Source organism: Thermothelomyces heterothallicus (assembly GCF_042370625.1).
Source record: "Thermothelomyces heterothallicus CBS 202.75 unplaced genomic scaffold P884_scaffold_14, whole genome shotgun sequence".
In the NCBI taxonomy this organism is placed as follows: domain Eukaryota; kingdom Fungi; phylum Ascomycota; class Sordariomycetes; order Sordariales; family Chaetomiaceae; genus Thermothelomyces; species Thermothelomyces heterothallicus.
Genome location: NW_027192575.1, coordinates 167,928 through 184,138, shown reverse-complemented (window position 1 = coordinate 184,138; position 16,211 = coordinate 167,928). Strand labels below are relative to the sequence as shown.

Below are 16,211 nucleotides of genomic sequence, written 5' to 3'. Positions count from 1 at the left end.
AGGGCTTAATAGTTTATAAAGCTAGATATTAGGGTAGTATTCTACTATATCCAGATTATAGAAGGAGATAAGTATTTGATAGTATTCTAAACCTAGTTTAGACTCTTTAAGTGGCTAGTCTACCCCTTTAGATTAGTAGGTATACCTATAACCTTCTAATAATATATTAATAACGCTCTTAGCCTAAAACTTAGAGACTTTATAATAGTATACCTTAATAATATCTTAATATATATAGTAAGTAATAGGAAGGATTATATAAAACGAGTTAGGGAAGTTCTCTAGAGGCTATAGATAACTAGGCTTACTCTTAATCTTAAGAAGTATATATTTACTATAACAGAAGTCAAATATCTTAGTTATATTATTAAGGCTAGTACCTAAGTTTATCCTAACCCTAAGAAGCTTGCTACTATCTGTAAATAGGAGGTACTATAGAAAGTTCGGGGGGTATAGAGTTTCTTAGGATTTGCTAATTTCTATCGTAACTTTATCCCTAACTTCTCTAAGATAACCGCGCCTTTAATACGGTTAACTCGTAAAAATACCCTATTTCGGTAGGGAAAGGAGGAGTAAGAGGCCTTTAAAGCCCTTAAGATAGCCTTTATCTTAGAACTAGTCCTAGTATAATAGAACCCTAAGTAAGAGATAGTTCTTAAGGTAGACTATTCTAGAATAGCCCTTAGTAGATACCTTTCCTAATAGGGAGAAGATAAGGTTCTATATCCTATAGCCTATCATTCTATAAAATTAACCCCGGCCGAAAGGAATTATATAATTTATAATAAGGAATTACTTATAATTATCTCCTACTTAAAGGCCTAGTTAATAGAACTTTGTAATATTATAGCCCCTTTCTAAATCCTAACTAACTATAAGAACCTTAAGTATTTTACCTAGCCTTGCCTAATTAATAAATAATAAGCCTAATAGGCTAAGATACTCTCCCTCTTTAACTTCGAACTCTACTACCGCCCTAGATTATAAATGTCCTACCCTAATACCTTCTTCTATTACAAATAGGATTTCCCTAAAGATATATAATATATTATATAACTTCTTCCTACCATCTAATTAGATACCTCTACTACCTTAAAGTTACTAAAAACATCTTACTTACCTAAAGGGAGTAGTATTTTTATAGATAGTTTGCTTATAGCCCTCTAAGATAAAGGAGTTCTTAAGGATAAACATTATATATACTAGCTCTAGGCTATCTAAGAGGGGGCCTAGAAGTTCCCTAAGGAGGCAAATATAGTATAGACTTAGATTATAGACTATTCCCTAAATATATAGGGTACTCTTTAGTTTCGGGGGAGACTTTAGCTCCCTATATAGGAACTACTTACTATTACTATCCTCTAACATATCTATAACTCTCCTATATCAGGTTACCTAGGGAGGAATAGATTATTTAAGATACTTTAATAGGACTATTATTAGGATTTTATATCCTCTGATATAAAGCGGTTTACAAGGAACTATTATATATATCGAAGGGCCAAGGTGTCACGTTAACTATAACAAGGACTCCTCTAACCCCTACCTATTACTAACCGCTTCTAGAAGTAGATTTCTATCGACTTTATAGTTAATCTTCTAGTACGAGACAAGAACTTACCCTATTACCTTATAATAATCACCGATCGACTATCGAAATACGTCTAGCTTAAGGCTATATCCTCGATAGGGGCTAAAGTATATATACTCTAGTTCTAGGATATATAATAGCGGTTCTATAGGTTTCTAATATAGATTATTACTAACTATAGCTTAGACTAGCTTAGTTAATTCTAGACTTCTCTCTATAAGATCGTTAGGATTAAATAATTATTATCGATAGCCTATTACCCCTAGATAGACAGAGGTATATAATATATTAACTAGGAAGTATAGACTATTCTATAGACTATCGTCTCCTTTACCTAATATGACTAGCCTAAATATCTTCTAGTATATTAGCTTATAATTAATAACCGTAACTTAATAGTAATTAGAACAAATATAAGTTACCTCCTCTATAGCTATAATATAAGTCCTATTTAGTTTACCGATCTCCTAGATACTCCTACTTCGACCCTATAAGGGAAAGCTATTAGCTTCTTATACTACCTAAAAGAGGGTATAGAGTAGACCTAAGCTACTATTATATATATATAGTAATACTAATAAGAAAACGCTAATCGATCTCGACATCCGGCTAAAAGATTTAAGATAAGGGATAAAGTATAGCTATCCCTATATAACATTAAAACTAACTACCTAAGTTAGAAATTTAATTAGGTTAATACTAAATATAGAGTAATAGTAATACTAATACTACTAATTATTACTTTAGATATCCCTAAAGGCTTATACCCTACCTTCTATATTAATCTAATTAAGTATACTATATCTAACCTACTCCCTTTATAATATATATTAGATACCTACCCTAGCCTAATATTAGAACTCTTATAGGATAGATTACTATAAGAAGAATATAAGGTAAAAGCAATCCTTATAACTAGGAATATAAGGGGGAGAGGAAACCGCTATAATATACTAATAAAATAGAAGGGATATAATACCCTAACTTAGGAACTACTAGAAAACTTAGAAAATACTAGGGCACTTAACACTTTTAAATATTATTATTATTATTATTAGTCCTACACCATTATACTAATAAGTATACCAGAGCCTCTCTAGTTATATATAAAGGAAACTATACCTAATAGGCTAGATAAAAACCTCTATCCTACCTTTAACGCCTAATCTAGAAAACTAGTATACTATAGAGAAAAGGAGAAGTAGCTAGAATAGCCCTATAGAGGCCTTCCCTCCCGGTCTAACCTCCTTACGAGGCAGTATTCTAGGAGCCTCCCTAGGTCTATTAGCCACTATAGAACCCTCCTTACTAAACGATAGTTATAGGTCCCTATACCCTGTAAAACAAGGTCTAGGTCCCTTTATAACCATATTTCCTAGGATTCCTACGTTCGGCTTCTTAGTAGGTTCAGGCACCAGATAACTAGGTGCTCTATAGTCTCCCTCCCTTAGCTATAGGCATAGTAGGGGGTACTAACCCCTAGGGCTTAAACCTTAAAAAGGAAGTCATAGAGGCTAATAGCCCCTATACAGGCCTATACTAATAGGGAGCTCTAGGCCTTCGTTAGGACCTAGTACCTTTATAGGCCTTCCCTTGTAAAAACTAGGCACGGGGGGTCCTTATCCAATACACGCTATATCCTCCTACCAGCTTAGTCAGCCCTCTAACGGTCGCTCTAGCTAGCTACTATAGCTAGTTCCGTAGCCCGTAGTCTACTTTGTAAGGTCTATAGAGGGGGTTAACCCCCTTTATAGCCTTCCTAGACCTACTACCGGACTATCGACCTTGCTACCTCTAGGGCTATAGGCTTTGGCTCCTAGCCCCTTGCCCTAGTCCCTCTCTTCTAGAACCTCTAGCTAAGCCTATTATAGGCCTATTAGATAAGAGCCCTTATAGGGACCTAGGAGGCCCCTAGGCCTGCCCTGGTCTATAGGAGTAGCTAGTCGAGTTTAGCTTCGAAGTCGGCTAGCCTCTTATTAAGATAGAGGTTAAGGGGTAGTACCTAGGCCTCTGTTTTAAGGTAGTAGATAGGGGTAGCCTTATAGGCCCTAGTAACTACCTAAAGGGCCCTATACTAGGCCTTTGATAGTTCCTTAGTAGGGCCTTCTAGGTTACCCCCTGGCTTAGTAGGCTTATAGAAGTTTAAGGCCCTATAAGTTAAGGCGCTATAGATATACTTAGTATAGACCTTATAGGCCTATAGTAGGCTAGGGCCCTAGGTCTTTATAGTAAGCCTAGTTAGAGCAAACTCTTAGGTTTCTAGCTTCTTAGCTACCTTTATATAGTAAGGGCCCTACTATAGCCTCTAGTCTAGCTAGACCCCTAGGAATCTAGCTAACTTTAAAGGGGCTATAATAGTAGTACCCCCTCTAGGCTATAGGAGCTCTAGTAGTTATAACTACTATTTCCGGCCCCTATTAAAGTAGATAAGTTTATACTTTTCTAGGGCAAAGGTTATACCCTAGGTCCTTACCTACTATAGGTAGGCCTTCTAAGCCTTCTATAGCTAATCGTTATAGGCCTCCTCGGCCCTCCTAAAGGCTAGAAGGTTAGTATTATTAGTAAAGCCTACTAAACTAACTATAGGGCTAGCCTAGTAAATGGCCTAGTAGAGGGAGGCTATATAGAGGATAAATAGTATAGGGGAGAGGGGTAACCCCTAGGGGACCCTAGCCCTTACCATTATATCCTCTATTTCCTAGCTATCGAAGTAAAGGATAGCTACCCTATCCTATAGCTACTCCCTAACCTAGACTACTAACCACTTTAGGAAGCCCTAGCTCTATAAAGTGGTTAGTAGCTAGGTATAGTTAATAGTATCGAAAGCCCCTAAGATATCGAGCTATAGGAGGGAGGTAGCTACCTTATACCTCTAAGCCTCCTAAACCTAGGCTATAATAAGCCGAATAGCTAGTTTAATAGACCTATATTCCTAGTTGCCTATCTACTCGGCTAGGAGAAGCCTATAGGCCTCTATAATAGCCGTTACCTTCTAGGTAACTATAGCCTCTAGTACCTTGCCTACTATTAATAGGAACACTATAGGCCTATAGCTACCTAGGGTAAAGTAGGCCTATAGGGGTTTACTAGGCTTATAGAGGACTACTATCTTAGCCCTTTTAAACTAGGCCAGGAAATAGCCAAGCTGTAAGCTCTCTAAGGCTAGTAGAGCTAGTATCTAGTAGAGCGGCTGCCTATAGGCCTTTAATAGGCCTATAGGGAGGAGGTCCTCCCTTAGGGCCTTCTATAGGGCTACTCTAGCTAGTACTACCCTGACATTGCCTACTATAACCTCCTAGCTTATTTCAAACTTTGGCTCCTAGTAGTTATTTAGATCCGGGTCATTAATATCTAATAGGTCTACTTCTAGGTTTAGAAAGAACTTGTTAACTAGAGCCCTAGCCTTCTATTAGTAGGTTATAAGCCCTCCTTCGAAGGCCAGGAGCTTTAGAGGGTTAACCGGTAGGTAGCTTTATAGCCTTACCTACCGCTCTAGCCTTTATAGTAGGTCCGGCTAGTTAGTTACCTCTTATAGTATAGCTCTTTAGCTCTTGGTCTTTATAGCTATAATAGTCTTAGCCTAGTCCTATAGGGCCTACTAAAGTACCTCCTATATATAGGGGTTTAGGGTACCCCTATAGGCCCTCTCTACCTCCTTAGCCCTCTTCCGGGCCTCCTAAACCTCCTTTGTCTACTATTAAGCTCGTTTACTACCTATATTAGCCTTCTTTACTAGAGCCAAGACTATAGCTATCTTCTCGAGGGCCTCTATAAGCCTATTAAAGGCCTATAGAAGCTCCTCTAGGTCTTAGAAGACAGGCCTAGCTAGGGCTAATACCTACCTACTAAGCCGGAGTAGGAGGTAGGCTGCCTCGGCCTATATAACCTCCTTGTCTAGGCTCTTCTAGTCCTACCCTTTACTAGCCGGTATAGGCCTATTAGTCCCCTAGAGGGAGACGTTTAGGGCCTATAGGTAGTAGTTAGACTTCCTATATTCTACGATATCTCTATAGGTCGCTTCTAACCTAGCCAAGGCCTAGAATAGGTCTATTATAGAAGGTTAGCTATATTAGTCCCCTTAGGGGGCCCTAGTAACCTAGCTATATAGTATATATAGGTCAAGGTCCTATTAGTCTATAAGGTTAAGGAGGTCCCTAGCCCCTAGGCTAAGCCTATCAAATAGGTCCTAGACTAGGTAATAGAGGTTAAAGTTACCTATAAGAATTAGGGGGTAGGTTAGCTAAGGTAAGGCTAATAGGTCCTATAAGAGGGCCTACTCTCCCTTATTATTATAGACTAACTAGAGCTTAAACCCCCTCTCTCCTAGGGTTAGAAAGGTTACCTTATACTAGTTCTCCTCTACTAAATAGTCCTACTAGCTAACTAGGAACCGTTTAGCTATTAGAATAGCTACCTTACCCTTAGGCTTATAGACTAGGTAGTATTTCGAAGCCTAGGGGTAGTATATTAACCCTATAAACTAGTTAATCTATAGTTCCTAGATAGCTAGTAGGTTATATTTAGCCTCTTCTAGTAGGACCTCGAGGGCCTATTTATTACCTTAGGTATTCTACTAAAGGACCTTAATTTATATTCGAGGTAGCTAGAGTAAAGGATAAAGGTATAGTAGTAATAGGCTCTATAGTTATTACCCCTTTAACTAGTTATAAGAGGGAGGGGGCTCTAGGTTATAGAAAGAAGATATAGGTCTACTAGGCATTAAATAAGGTATTCCTAGCTACCTATTAGGCTAGGGTAGGCCTCCTATAGAGGCGTTTAGCCCTGGTTTAATAGTAGTTATTATCTTCTAGCTAGCTACTAAACTCGAAGGTAACCTTCTAATATAGTTACTCTAGTAGTTAGAAGGTCTAGGGTCTATATTAGTAGGCTTCCCTAGCCCTCTCCTAGGCTTCGACTTTCTTTAGGTAGCCCTTATACTAGGTAGTATAAGGGCCCCTATAAGCTATATACCTATAAGGGAGTTAGCTAGAGTAGGTAGGGTACTAGGCCTCCCTAGTCTTCCCTCCCTTACTATAGGCCTTTATACTATAACGATTATAATAGGCTAGCCGCTAATAATACTATTAGGTATAGCTAAAGCTCTAATATCTATAGTACTACCTTAGCTCTAGAGTATCCTAGTAAGGCTTATAGTCTAGTACCTAGGTATCCTAGACTATACCTTTATTATAGGCTTTCTAGGCCTCTTTAAGGTCTTATAAGCCTAGGAGTACTATAGCCTACTTCCTTTATAGGCTCTTTAGTAGCTAGAACTTGACCATTTCGACTAATTATAGGCCTATAGTCCCCTTAAAGTCTTGTTTACTAACCCCCTATAGCTCCTCCTTCTAGACTCCTTTAGCAAGGACTATATAGGCCCTACCGACCTCCCTAGCCTCCTTTCCAAAAGCTATAGCTACCTATCGCTTATTAGCCAAATATTAATCCTTAGTAGCCTTATTCTTAAAGACTATTATTATATCTCTACTTAGGAGCTTCCTAGCTATAATAGCTCCCTAGTAGCTAGAAGCCCTATTAACTACTTAGACTATCTTAGCTAGGGTTTAGGCTTTAAGGTCCTCCTATAGGCTTGTATTCTATATTATAACCTCCTATAAGGCCTATAACGGTACTGCCTTAGCCGACGGCAGGCTTCCTTCGGGGCCTATTACCCCCTGATACGGCCCTATAGCTACCTATACCTAGGTAGGGTAAGGAGTAACCTTAAGGGCTTCTTTAAGCCCCTTTTTAACTTCCTTAGCTATAAGTTCCTATAGGTTTAGAACTAGGCCTATAATAGTAGTTATAAGGCCCTATAAGAGCCTATTAGTAAGACCCTATACCCTGCCCTACTTAGGGCTTAGTATAAGGTTAACTAGTTACGTAATAAGACCCCTTAGCTCCTTAATATCTAGGGTAGGATAGGCCTATAGTAGGCCCCTCTATAATTGGTTTAAAGCTATAGGCCTCCCTACTTAATAGCTTAGCAATAGGCTTTAAATTAACGTTACGTTTAGGGGCGCCAGGTAGTCTGTATAGTAAAAATTTTGACAGGTATGCGAGGTACGGTTGGTTGCGATCGGGTCTGGTTCCTACTCTTGCGATGCCTGTTACGCACCCGCAACGGCTCGCGCGCGGTTGAAAGCGGTATCGTTAGATAGCGTTTTTGGAGAGCTTTCTAGCGATGGTAGTTTCGTATGTTTTGGTGGGGTATTCGCAAAGATGCAAGAGCTCTGACGGGTGTTCCGTCGGTCCTATTTGGACGTGTACCTGTCCGGCCGTATCTGGGCGTCCGGGGGTTTTGGCCCCACCTGCCGGGAGACAGGTGGTAGTACTGAACTAATTAGTCAGCACTAACCACCGGGTAGTTGCTACCTCGAATACCAAGATTGCCCGATATGGAGGACGAAAGACAAATGATTGGGCAACCCACGGAGGTCAGTGGGTTAATTAGTCTCTGTGACCTCGGACTTTGGAGTGCTCCGATCGGCTCTCCCCCAGTAAAACCAGTAGGTATATCACGAACTAACGACAAAACTCGGCGAAGCAAGGTTAAACGCCGCAGGATTTGTGAAGGGCAGGCCAATTCCGCCGAAGATTGAAGGATTCGCGACATGGTATCTGGCATAATGCAGCTCTTCTAGCGCTTGTTGCCAATAGGAGCTGGGGTGGGCCCACGGATTTAACGGCTCGAGTACGGAGTACGGATAGAACTACAACTTTGGAACGCTACACAAGACGCACCAGTGACGCACTGCTCGGCCAGATTGCTCTGCCGGCTCGGAGATATTTGAGATGCGAATTATCAAGCGAAGAATCTCTTCATCCCCGATAATTAAGAGACCGCGAATTGCGTAAGCCGACCTCTATGATCGAACCGCCCGTCACGCGTGATTGGAGTTTCCATTTGCCTCATAGAAATGTATCTCCGGGGCTTAACACCGGGCTCCGCGAAAATGCACTTTTGATTCTATCGGGGCGAGGTGCATCGGGATTGCGAACATGGAAGCTGGGACTGGAAATTCTATTAAAGACCAAGCTGGTGATCCCGTTCAGGTTCTGCTCGGCTCTTCAATCACCGCAGCCACACACGGCGGAAAACCTAATCCAAGGCACATAATTACTTAATAATTAAGCCTTCGACGCTACTTACCGGAGTCCTTCAACCCAACCTCTTTTGCAGAGCCTCCACGCAAAATTCAACGAATTAACGAACCTCTTTCGAGAGCCGCCACCATGTCTGCTACTGACCCTGTCTCAAAAGTCGCTATTGTCGGCGTAAGTTCATCATCCCCTATTTACCCCTCGCCGGGCCCCCCTCCCTTCTTTGGATCTCGCCAGGCACTTGCTCTGAAGTGGCACATTCTCACACGAGTCTGCCTCGTCTTCCCTCTTCTACTACTAGGCATCCGGCCGCATCGGAGGCGCGTTTGCCCGGGCGTTACTTCAGGGAGGCAAGCACACTGTTACGGCCCTGACCCGTAAAGGCAGCAATGGCGAGATCCCCGAGGGCGCCAAAAAGGTCGAGGTCGACTACGACAACCAGGACTCGATCGTGGAGGCGCTCGTCGGCCAAGAGTTCCTGATCATCACCCTCGGCGTGAGTGCACCCCCAGAACTGCATAGCAAGATCACGGATGCGGCGGGTAAGGCCAAAGTGCAGTACGTCATGCCCAACTACTACGGCTACCCGCACCACACCATCACCGACAGCACCGACATCTACACCAAGCTCTCGCTAGAACGGCTCAGTGACGTCACCCGCAATGGCTTCTCGACCCGGGTCCACATGGCGTGCGGCTTCTGGTACGAGTGGAGCCTGGCGCTCGGAGACCCGTGGTTCGGCATCGACATTGCTCAGCGCAAGGTGACCTTCTTCGACGACGGCAAGCGGCCCATCACTGTCAGCACCTGGGATCAGTGCGGCCGCGCCATCGCCGCCCTACTGAGCCTGCCTCAGCGGGGCTCCTCCCCTTCACTAGCCGACTTCGTCAACGACAAGGGCGTGCTGATCGAGAGCTGGCACCTCTCGCAGCGCGACATGCTCGACAGCGTGCACCGCGTGCTAGGCACCACCGACGCCGACTGGCAGATCACGTACGAGCCGGTCGAGAAGCGCCTCAAGGACGGCGAGGAGCAGATGCGGAACAAGGACCGCCGCGGCTTCGCCAAGGTGCTGTACGGCGGCGTCTTTGATGCCTCCAACCCCGTCAGCAACTACGTCGGCGAGGCCAACCCGATCCTCGGCCTGCCCAAGGAGGACCTCGACGAGGCCACCAAGCGGGCCGTCGACATGGCTCTGAGCGGCTACAACCCGCTCGGTGACCTGACAATGCCGTAACGGGGCAGAAGAAAGGGGGGAGGGTGGGAAGGATCCAGAACGCGGAGAAATCATAACTGGTATCCAGATGGGAAAGGGACATGTTGATAGCACGTATAAGCGCTCTTGGTGTGTTCTCGTGATCCCCCCGTTGACAAACGTGATTTACATTTGCTATTGGATGCTTCAATCATAACTTACCAGCCAATGTTCCGTGAGTCAGGCCACTAGGAATTATTAGACATGAAACTCTATTGTAAATCTCCGAGGCGTACGGATTTTACCAGGTACCTTTAATGGGGATGTCGTTATGCACCTTATGTATCTACCCGCACGATATTAACCTTAACCCAGAGTATGAGTTCGCCGGGTCCGCCAAGCTTTCCGGCACTCTCTTACACTAATTAACACCTAACTATAACGTAATCCATACCCTGCTCGCGCGGCTACCCTGCTCGCGCATCAACACCAGGGACATCTAATTTCCACCAATTTCCACCAATTTGAACTACTATTCGAACTACAATTCGAACAGCAATTCGAACAGCGATTGGAACAGCGATTGGAACGGCGATTGGAACGGCGATTGGAACAGCGATTCGAATAGCGATTCGAAAGGCGATTCGAACGGCAATTGGAACGGCGATTCGAACGGCAATTGGAACGGCGATTCGAACGGCAATTGGAAAGGCGATTCGAATAGCGATTCGAACGGCTTGAACGGCTCGAACGGCGATTGGAACAGCGATTCGAACGGCGATTCGAACGGCGATTCGAACGGCGATTCGAATAGCGATTCAAAGGGCTTAACCGGCTCGAACGGCAATTAGAACAGCGATTGGAACAGCGATTCGAATAGCGATTAGAACGGCGATTTAAATAGCTACCAGAAAAGGCGATAATAAGCCTCTTGGCAAGTGCTAGAAGGGGTATATAAAGGGGATTGGCGATGCCTATAAGATCATCTTCCTATACGAAGTTCAAGTAGATAGATAGACGTTATACTAAGGAAAGTATCACCAGATTGAATTGAACTATACTATTTAGCTATTTGGCTATTGGAATTGTTGTTATTGCCTAGATGTTTCTCCTGTTCATGGGTAAATTTGGTAGTGGTTTGGGTGGAGGTTTGGCTGCGCGAGCAGGGTAGCCGCGCGAGCAGGGTATGGATTACGTTAGGACCCGCAATTCTGTTTATCTAAAATGACACATGGGCTTACAATGCATCATGGCTACCAAAGAGGGCCCGTACCTTGTCGAGAATATGACATCCGTCATTTGGCTTGGTTCTGTAAGGTAGTTTTGTTAAATTACATAGTCTCGTGCCGCCCAACGATGTGAGTGGTGCTCACGATAGCGTAGTAGTGTACACTATGGTGTTGACAGGGCATGCCCTTTTAGTGTGTGGAGAAGATGGGAGAAGAAAGATGCAGATCTCGTCTAATTAGACCTTCTAGCGTCGATCGTACGGATCCTTAAGTGTAATTACAGACCTGCATGCCGCCTCATACAACGTCTTCAGTCTCATAATAAACCACCAGGGTACTCAATCCGCCTCACGAGGATTTCGGGGTGATTGGTTGCAACCTGCTGTTGCGTTGCTATTCACGGGTACTTCTCGTATTTCCCTGCTTCAGATCGGTCCCACCGACAATTTCCCCGACCGCACCTGGCGTGAGGGCATGCACGATGTCTGAGCTGACCTCTCTCCCGTTGTTCTTATCCGCATTTTTCGTTCCCACCTTCCCCAAAGTCCAGCGGGGCTAGACCGCCCCAAGCGCCCAAAGGAAGATGGAGCGTCAGCACTAATGTCAGCAACTCGCCCATCAGCCAACGCTGATTGGTGGTAATGCCGTAGTCGCTGCACCAAAAGTTCGCCAAACTTTTTTTCGTTGTTGTTATTCTTTTCGAGATCATCCCCAGCCGCTTAAGCCATTCTTCTGGGGGGACGAAAGGAAGCACTTCGGGACTTTGCAGCCTCCCCAATTGCTGGCTCTCGGCGGGGGCAGGGCCGCACGCTACACTAAAACAACCTTAGCGTAACTACATAGTAGATAGAAGAACCTGACCTTAGATTTTTCCACGACGCTTCTCTAGTCAAATATCTACCCTAAGCCCGACTAGCTTCCCCATTTTCTGCGAAGGGAGAACTTATTTTAGCGACGCTAACGAGGACCGGATCCTGTCCGTCGGGACCGGTTGGCAGCGCTCGGCGGCCCGAAGAACAAAAAAGCGGCCCCACTACCTTAACTACCATTTTCTGTGTTCTGTGAACGATGGACAAGGCCTCGGACCGGACACGGCGACAGCGCGTTCTCGGGCCGCGGCTGCCCAATCTCGCGTTGATCGCCGGGCTCTTCATCAACGCATCATCCCCCATCGCCCCGGCAGGCGCTGCTGCCGCTGCCGTCGCGGCCAGACAATGTCTCCAGGCTCCCGCGGCTCCCGCGGCTCCCCGGTCTCCCCGGTCCCTCCCGTCCCCGCTCCAGGTACGCAGCGAGGGCGAGCACGTAGTCCTCGCCGACTGCGTCGACACGGCCGGCGTGCTGTCTTCGCAGATCGCCTACTTCCCCGGCGACCCGGGCCCGTCGCCCCAGGACGTGGCCGTGGTCCAGACCGAGGAGGGCCAGACGGCGCTATGGGTCAACGACAACACGTCGGCCCTCTTCACAACCACGGGCGTCACCTTCACCGCCCTGATCGGCCCGCACGTCAAGGACGGCGAGTTCGCCGGAATCGGCAACAACGGCTACGGCAACTTCAGCTGCTACCAGAAGTACAGCAAGGACCTGTACAAGTACGCCAAGACCACATGCTCGCAGGTGTACCTGTGCGACCACAGCGCTCCGCCCGGTAAAATTTTTTTAATTATTATTATTTTTCTTATTTATTTTGCGCACCTCAGGCAGAAGAGAGGGGAGGGAAGGCGAGAGTGGATTAAAGTGTGCTGACACGGTTCATTCAGCGGGCTGGGTCTGGGACCCGTCGGGCAGTAGTAATAGCATGTCCCACGGCACCATCATCGGCATCGCGGTCGGGGTCGTCGGCGGGGTGCTCTTCCTTCTCGCGGCGGCTCTGGCCATTTGGTATTTCCGGCGGTCGAGGGGCGGGCGCGGGGGCGCGGCTAGCCGCCTCTCGAGCAAGTTGCTCAGGTCGGGCACCTCTTCGACCGCGGCGGCATCCTCGGACGCGGGCGAGCCCAAGTCTCAGACGCAGACGCCGACACCGAGCGAGTTTTCGTCGAGCCAGAACCACCAGCCCGTGGTGCAGAAGATAACCGGCCCTTACGAGATGGATGCCCGGTACCGCGTCGAGCTGGCCAACGACAACGGCAAGTATGAGATGGACCCGCACGGCCACGGCAGCGCCGAGCTCGATCCTACGCCCAAGCAGAATCAGGTGTCACCCGTCACTGCCGCGCAGCCAGATTCTCTGCCGCAGCATGGCGGCTTCCCGCCAAGGTCTCCACCTCCGCAGTATGCGGAATGAGCAACCGATTGCTGCATGCGCGAACGGGCAATGGGAACAAGGAAAAAACAATTGGGAAACAATTGGAATGATGGGTATTCTTTGCATTGCAGTCGGGCACAAAGTGATCCATTTCTCAGGATGATCCCACCTACATTTCTTACGCTTCAGGCGCTTCCGCTCTCATTCTCTCTCTCCCTCCCTCTCTCTCTTTCTTTCTCTCTCAGTGGACAGCTTTCGCGGTGGACTCCGTCAACTCTGGCAGAGTGTTCCGCATTGTGGGGAGAACTGAAAGTCGAGACGAGAAGATAGTGGGGTGACAGCGAAGAGGCGGGGGTTGCGGGGGTTGCGAGGGCCTATGGAGGGTGCGGCCCGCCGCGGCATTATCGATCCACCTGCCCCACCAGATCGGCTGGCTGGTGCCTGCTGTCCCTGCCTTGCTCGCTTTTCCAAACCCTTGCAGGAACCACCTACGGACCAACCTCACGCCGCTCCGCTCCACCGGAACTGCGCTCTTCCGTTCTTTCACAGACCCAGGCCAACAACTCTTTTTACAACCCCCCCTTTGGGGGACGCGCCAACGGGCAATGACGGAGACGACACCACCCGCTGCCGGCGACCCCGTGGACGTGCCGCCGCCACATCCCAAGTATTATCGCTCACCGGCGGCATCCCGCCGCGCCGTCCGGCCGCTGCTGCTGCTCGTCGCCCTCGTCAATCTCGCTTGGAGCCTATACCAACTCCCCCTCAGTCGCGTGCTGGAGAGCCGCTTGTGCCGGGAACATTATGCCACCCGCGATCCCTCGGTTCTGCGTCCGGACGGGTCCGTTCCGGAGCAGCTCTGCAAGATCGACCCGGTCCAGCAGCCGCTTGGCCGGGTCCAGGGAATGACGGAGGCGGCCTGGGTCGCTGGTGGTACGCAAAGCTTAGCCGGACACCGTTACCTCCGGACTTTTGTTCTCTTTTATTCTTCAGAACTTGGCCGTAGAATACAAAAGTGGTATGCTAAGTTAACTATGTCTACAATAGACTTCTTGATGACCATCCCGCTCGTTTGCCTCGCAGATCACCTGGGACATCGCTTTGTGCTGTGGCTCAACCTGGTCCCTCGCGTCTTGCTGCTCGCCTGGACCTTCGCCGTCGGCTACTTCGACCATGCGCTCCCAGTCGACGCGATCCTGGCCGCTCCCGTCTTTTCTTTCCTCGGCGGCGATTGCGTCTTCAACTCGATTGTCTACGCCATAGTTTCGGACTTTGCAGATGACAACGTGCTTCGGTATTAACATCACGTCCCCTTCCCCTGTGTGCCTTTGTCACTACCGTCGCGGACTCATACTCAAGCCACCTACCTACTTACTTCTACCACCCGCCCACCCACTTACTTGAGTACCCATTCCCCGGACGCTGACACACCGGGTCGGGTAGCGCGACATTTTTCGGCTATGTCAACGCCGTCTCCTCCATCTTCTCCTCTCAACTTGGGCCCGCTCTCGCCTCGGCCACCATGAGCACTCTCCTGTGGCTGCCCCTCTGGCTGGGCATCGCCATCTTGCTCCTCGCCATCCCGGTCATCTCCGCCCTCCCGCTCCCGTCGACGAGGTCCCATCCCGGCAGCGCCACCATCACCGGCATCGTCGACGAAGAAGAGGCGGCCGACGACCCACATCACCACGCCAGCCCTCTCCTCGCAGCAGCGGCGGCAGCAGCGGCGGCAGCAGCGGCAGGAGGAGGAGGGGGAGGAGGAGGAGGGGGACACCCGCACACGTCCACCCTGCGATCCCTCGCCGCGCGCCGCGTCGCCGTCCTCCTCGCCCTGCTCGCGAGCCCGACCCGCAGCCTGGTCCTCCTGTTGTCCGTCTTCTTGCTCGCCTCCCTCGCCTCCTCCGACACCAAGCTCCTGCCGCTCTACATCTCCAACCGCTACGCCTGGACCTTCGCCTCGGTCGGCTACCTCCTCTCCGCCAAGGCCCTCTTCAACTTCTTCCTCCTCTGGGTCGCCGTCCCCCGCGTGCTGCGCTGGCAGCAGCAGCAGCAGCAACGGCGGAAGCAGCTGGGGCGCAGACAGGAGGGCACTAGGAGGAGGAGGAGTAGTAGTAGCACTGCTACCACTATTGCTACCACTTCTGTTGCTGCTGCTGCTGTTGGTGGTGGTGGTGGTGGTGGTGGTGGTGGTGGTGGTGGTGGTGGTGGTGGTGGTGGTGACGGGAATGGTGATAGATCTGGATCTTTCTCGTCCAGGCCCTCAACGCCCGACGAGCTGGACACGGACGCGGACTGGCGGGACGTGCTGCGCAACGCCGAGACGTGCCTGTGGCTCTCGGCGGCGGGGGCCTCGTGCATCGCCGGCTCGCCCAGCATCGGGCTCCTGGTGCCCTCGCTCGGGCTGTACGCGCTGGGCATCGCCCTGCCCATGTTTACCTACTCGCTTCTGAGGGCGCCTGGCATGGGACTGGTGGGGAAAAGGGGCAGACGGGATCGGAGCCGGAGCCGGGGCCGGAGCCGGGGCTGGAATCGGGGTGGTGGTGGTGACGGCGGCGGAGAAGAAGGGGAGGAAGGGCTTGGCGCACCCGTCTTCTCGGTCGTCATGTTGGTGAGGACGCTGGGGACGCTGGTTGGCGCCGTCGTGATGCCCGCTCTGTGGGTGACGGGCCTGGGCGTGGAGATCCTGCCCTTGCCTTACGTGGCGAGCGCCTTCTTCTATGCCATCGCCGCGGTCGTAGTGAAGAGGATTCATGTATAACAAGGGAGTTGATGTTGAACTGCGCTGCATTCACCACGCGTCTTCCTCCATCCTGCTGGAGCGAAATCTGGAGTGATCCCCCCCTCCGGTCA

General features: G+C 48.6%; 3 protein-coding genes across 3 annotated transcripts; all 3 read left to right on the top strand.

Annotated features, from left to right (window-relative positions):
• Window positions 1–8,827: 8,827 nt before the first annotated feature.
• Window positions 8,828–9,932, top strand: P884DRAFT_278259 (uncharacterized protein; the record flags this gene model as incomplete). The annotated part of the gene is made up of 2 exons (XM_069443168.1): window positions 8,828–8,869; window positions 8,997–9,932. 2 exons carry the CDS (start codon window positions 8,828–8,830, stop codon window positions 9,930–9,932), a joined length of 978 nt encoding a protein of 325 aa, XP_069296728.1.
• Window positions 9,933–12,187: 2,255 nt separating this feature from the next.
• P884DRAFT_270390 (uncharacterized protein) lies at window positions 12,188–13,400 on the top strand (the record flags this gene model as incomplete). Its single annotated transcript, XM_069442342.1, has 2 exons — window positions 12,188–12,764; window positions 12,877–13,400. 2 exons carry the CDS (start codon window positions 12,188–12,190, stop codon window positions 13,398–13,400), a joined length of 1,101 nt encoding a protein of 366 aa, XP_069296727.1.
• A 566-nt stretch (window positions 13,401–13,966) lies between these two features.
• P884DRAFT_202577 (uncharacterized protein) lies at window positions 13,967–16,119 on the top strand (the record flags this gene model as incomplete). Its single annotated transcript, XM_069438441.1, has 5 exons — window positions 13,967–14,294; window positions 14,409–14,655; window positions 14,805–15,504; window positions 15,637–15,831; window positions 15,931–16,119. 5 exons carry the CDS (start codon window positions 13,967–13,969, stop codon window positions 16,117–16,119), a joined length of 1,659 nt encoding a protein of 552 aa, XP_069296726.1.
• Window positions 16,120–16,211: the final 92 nt, after the last annotated feature.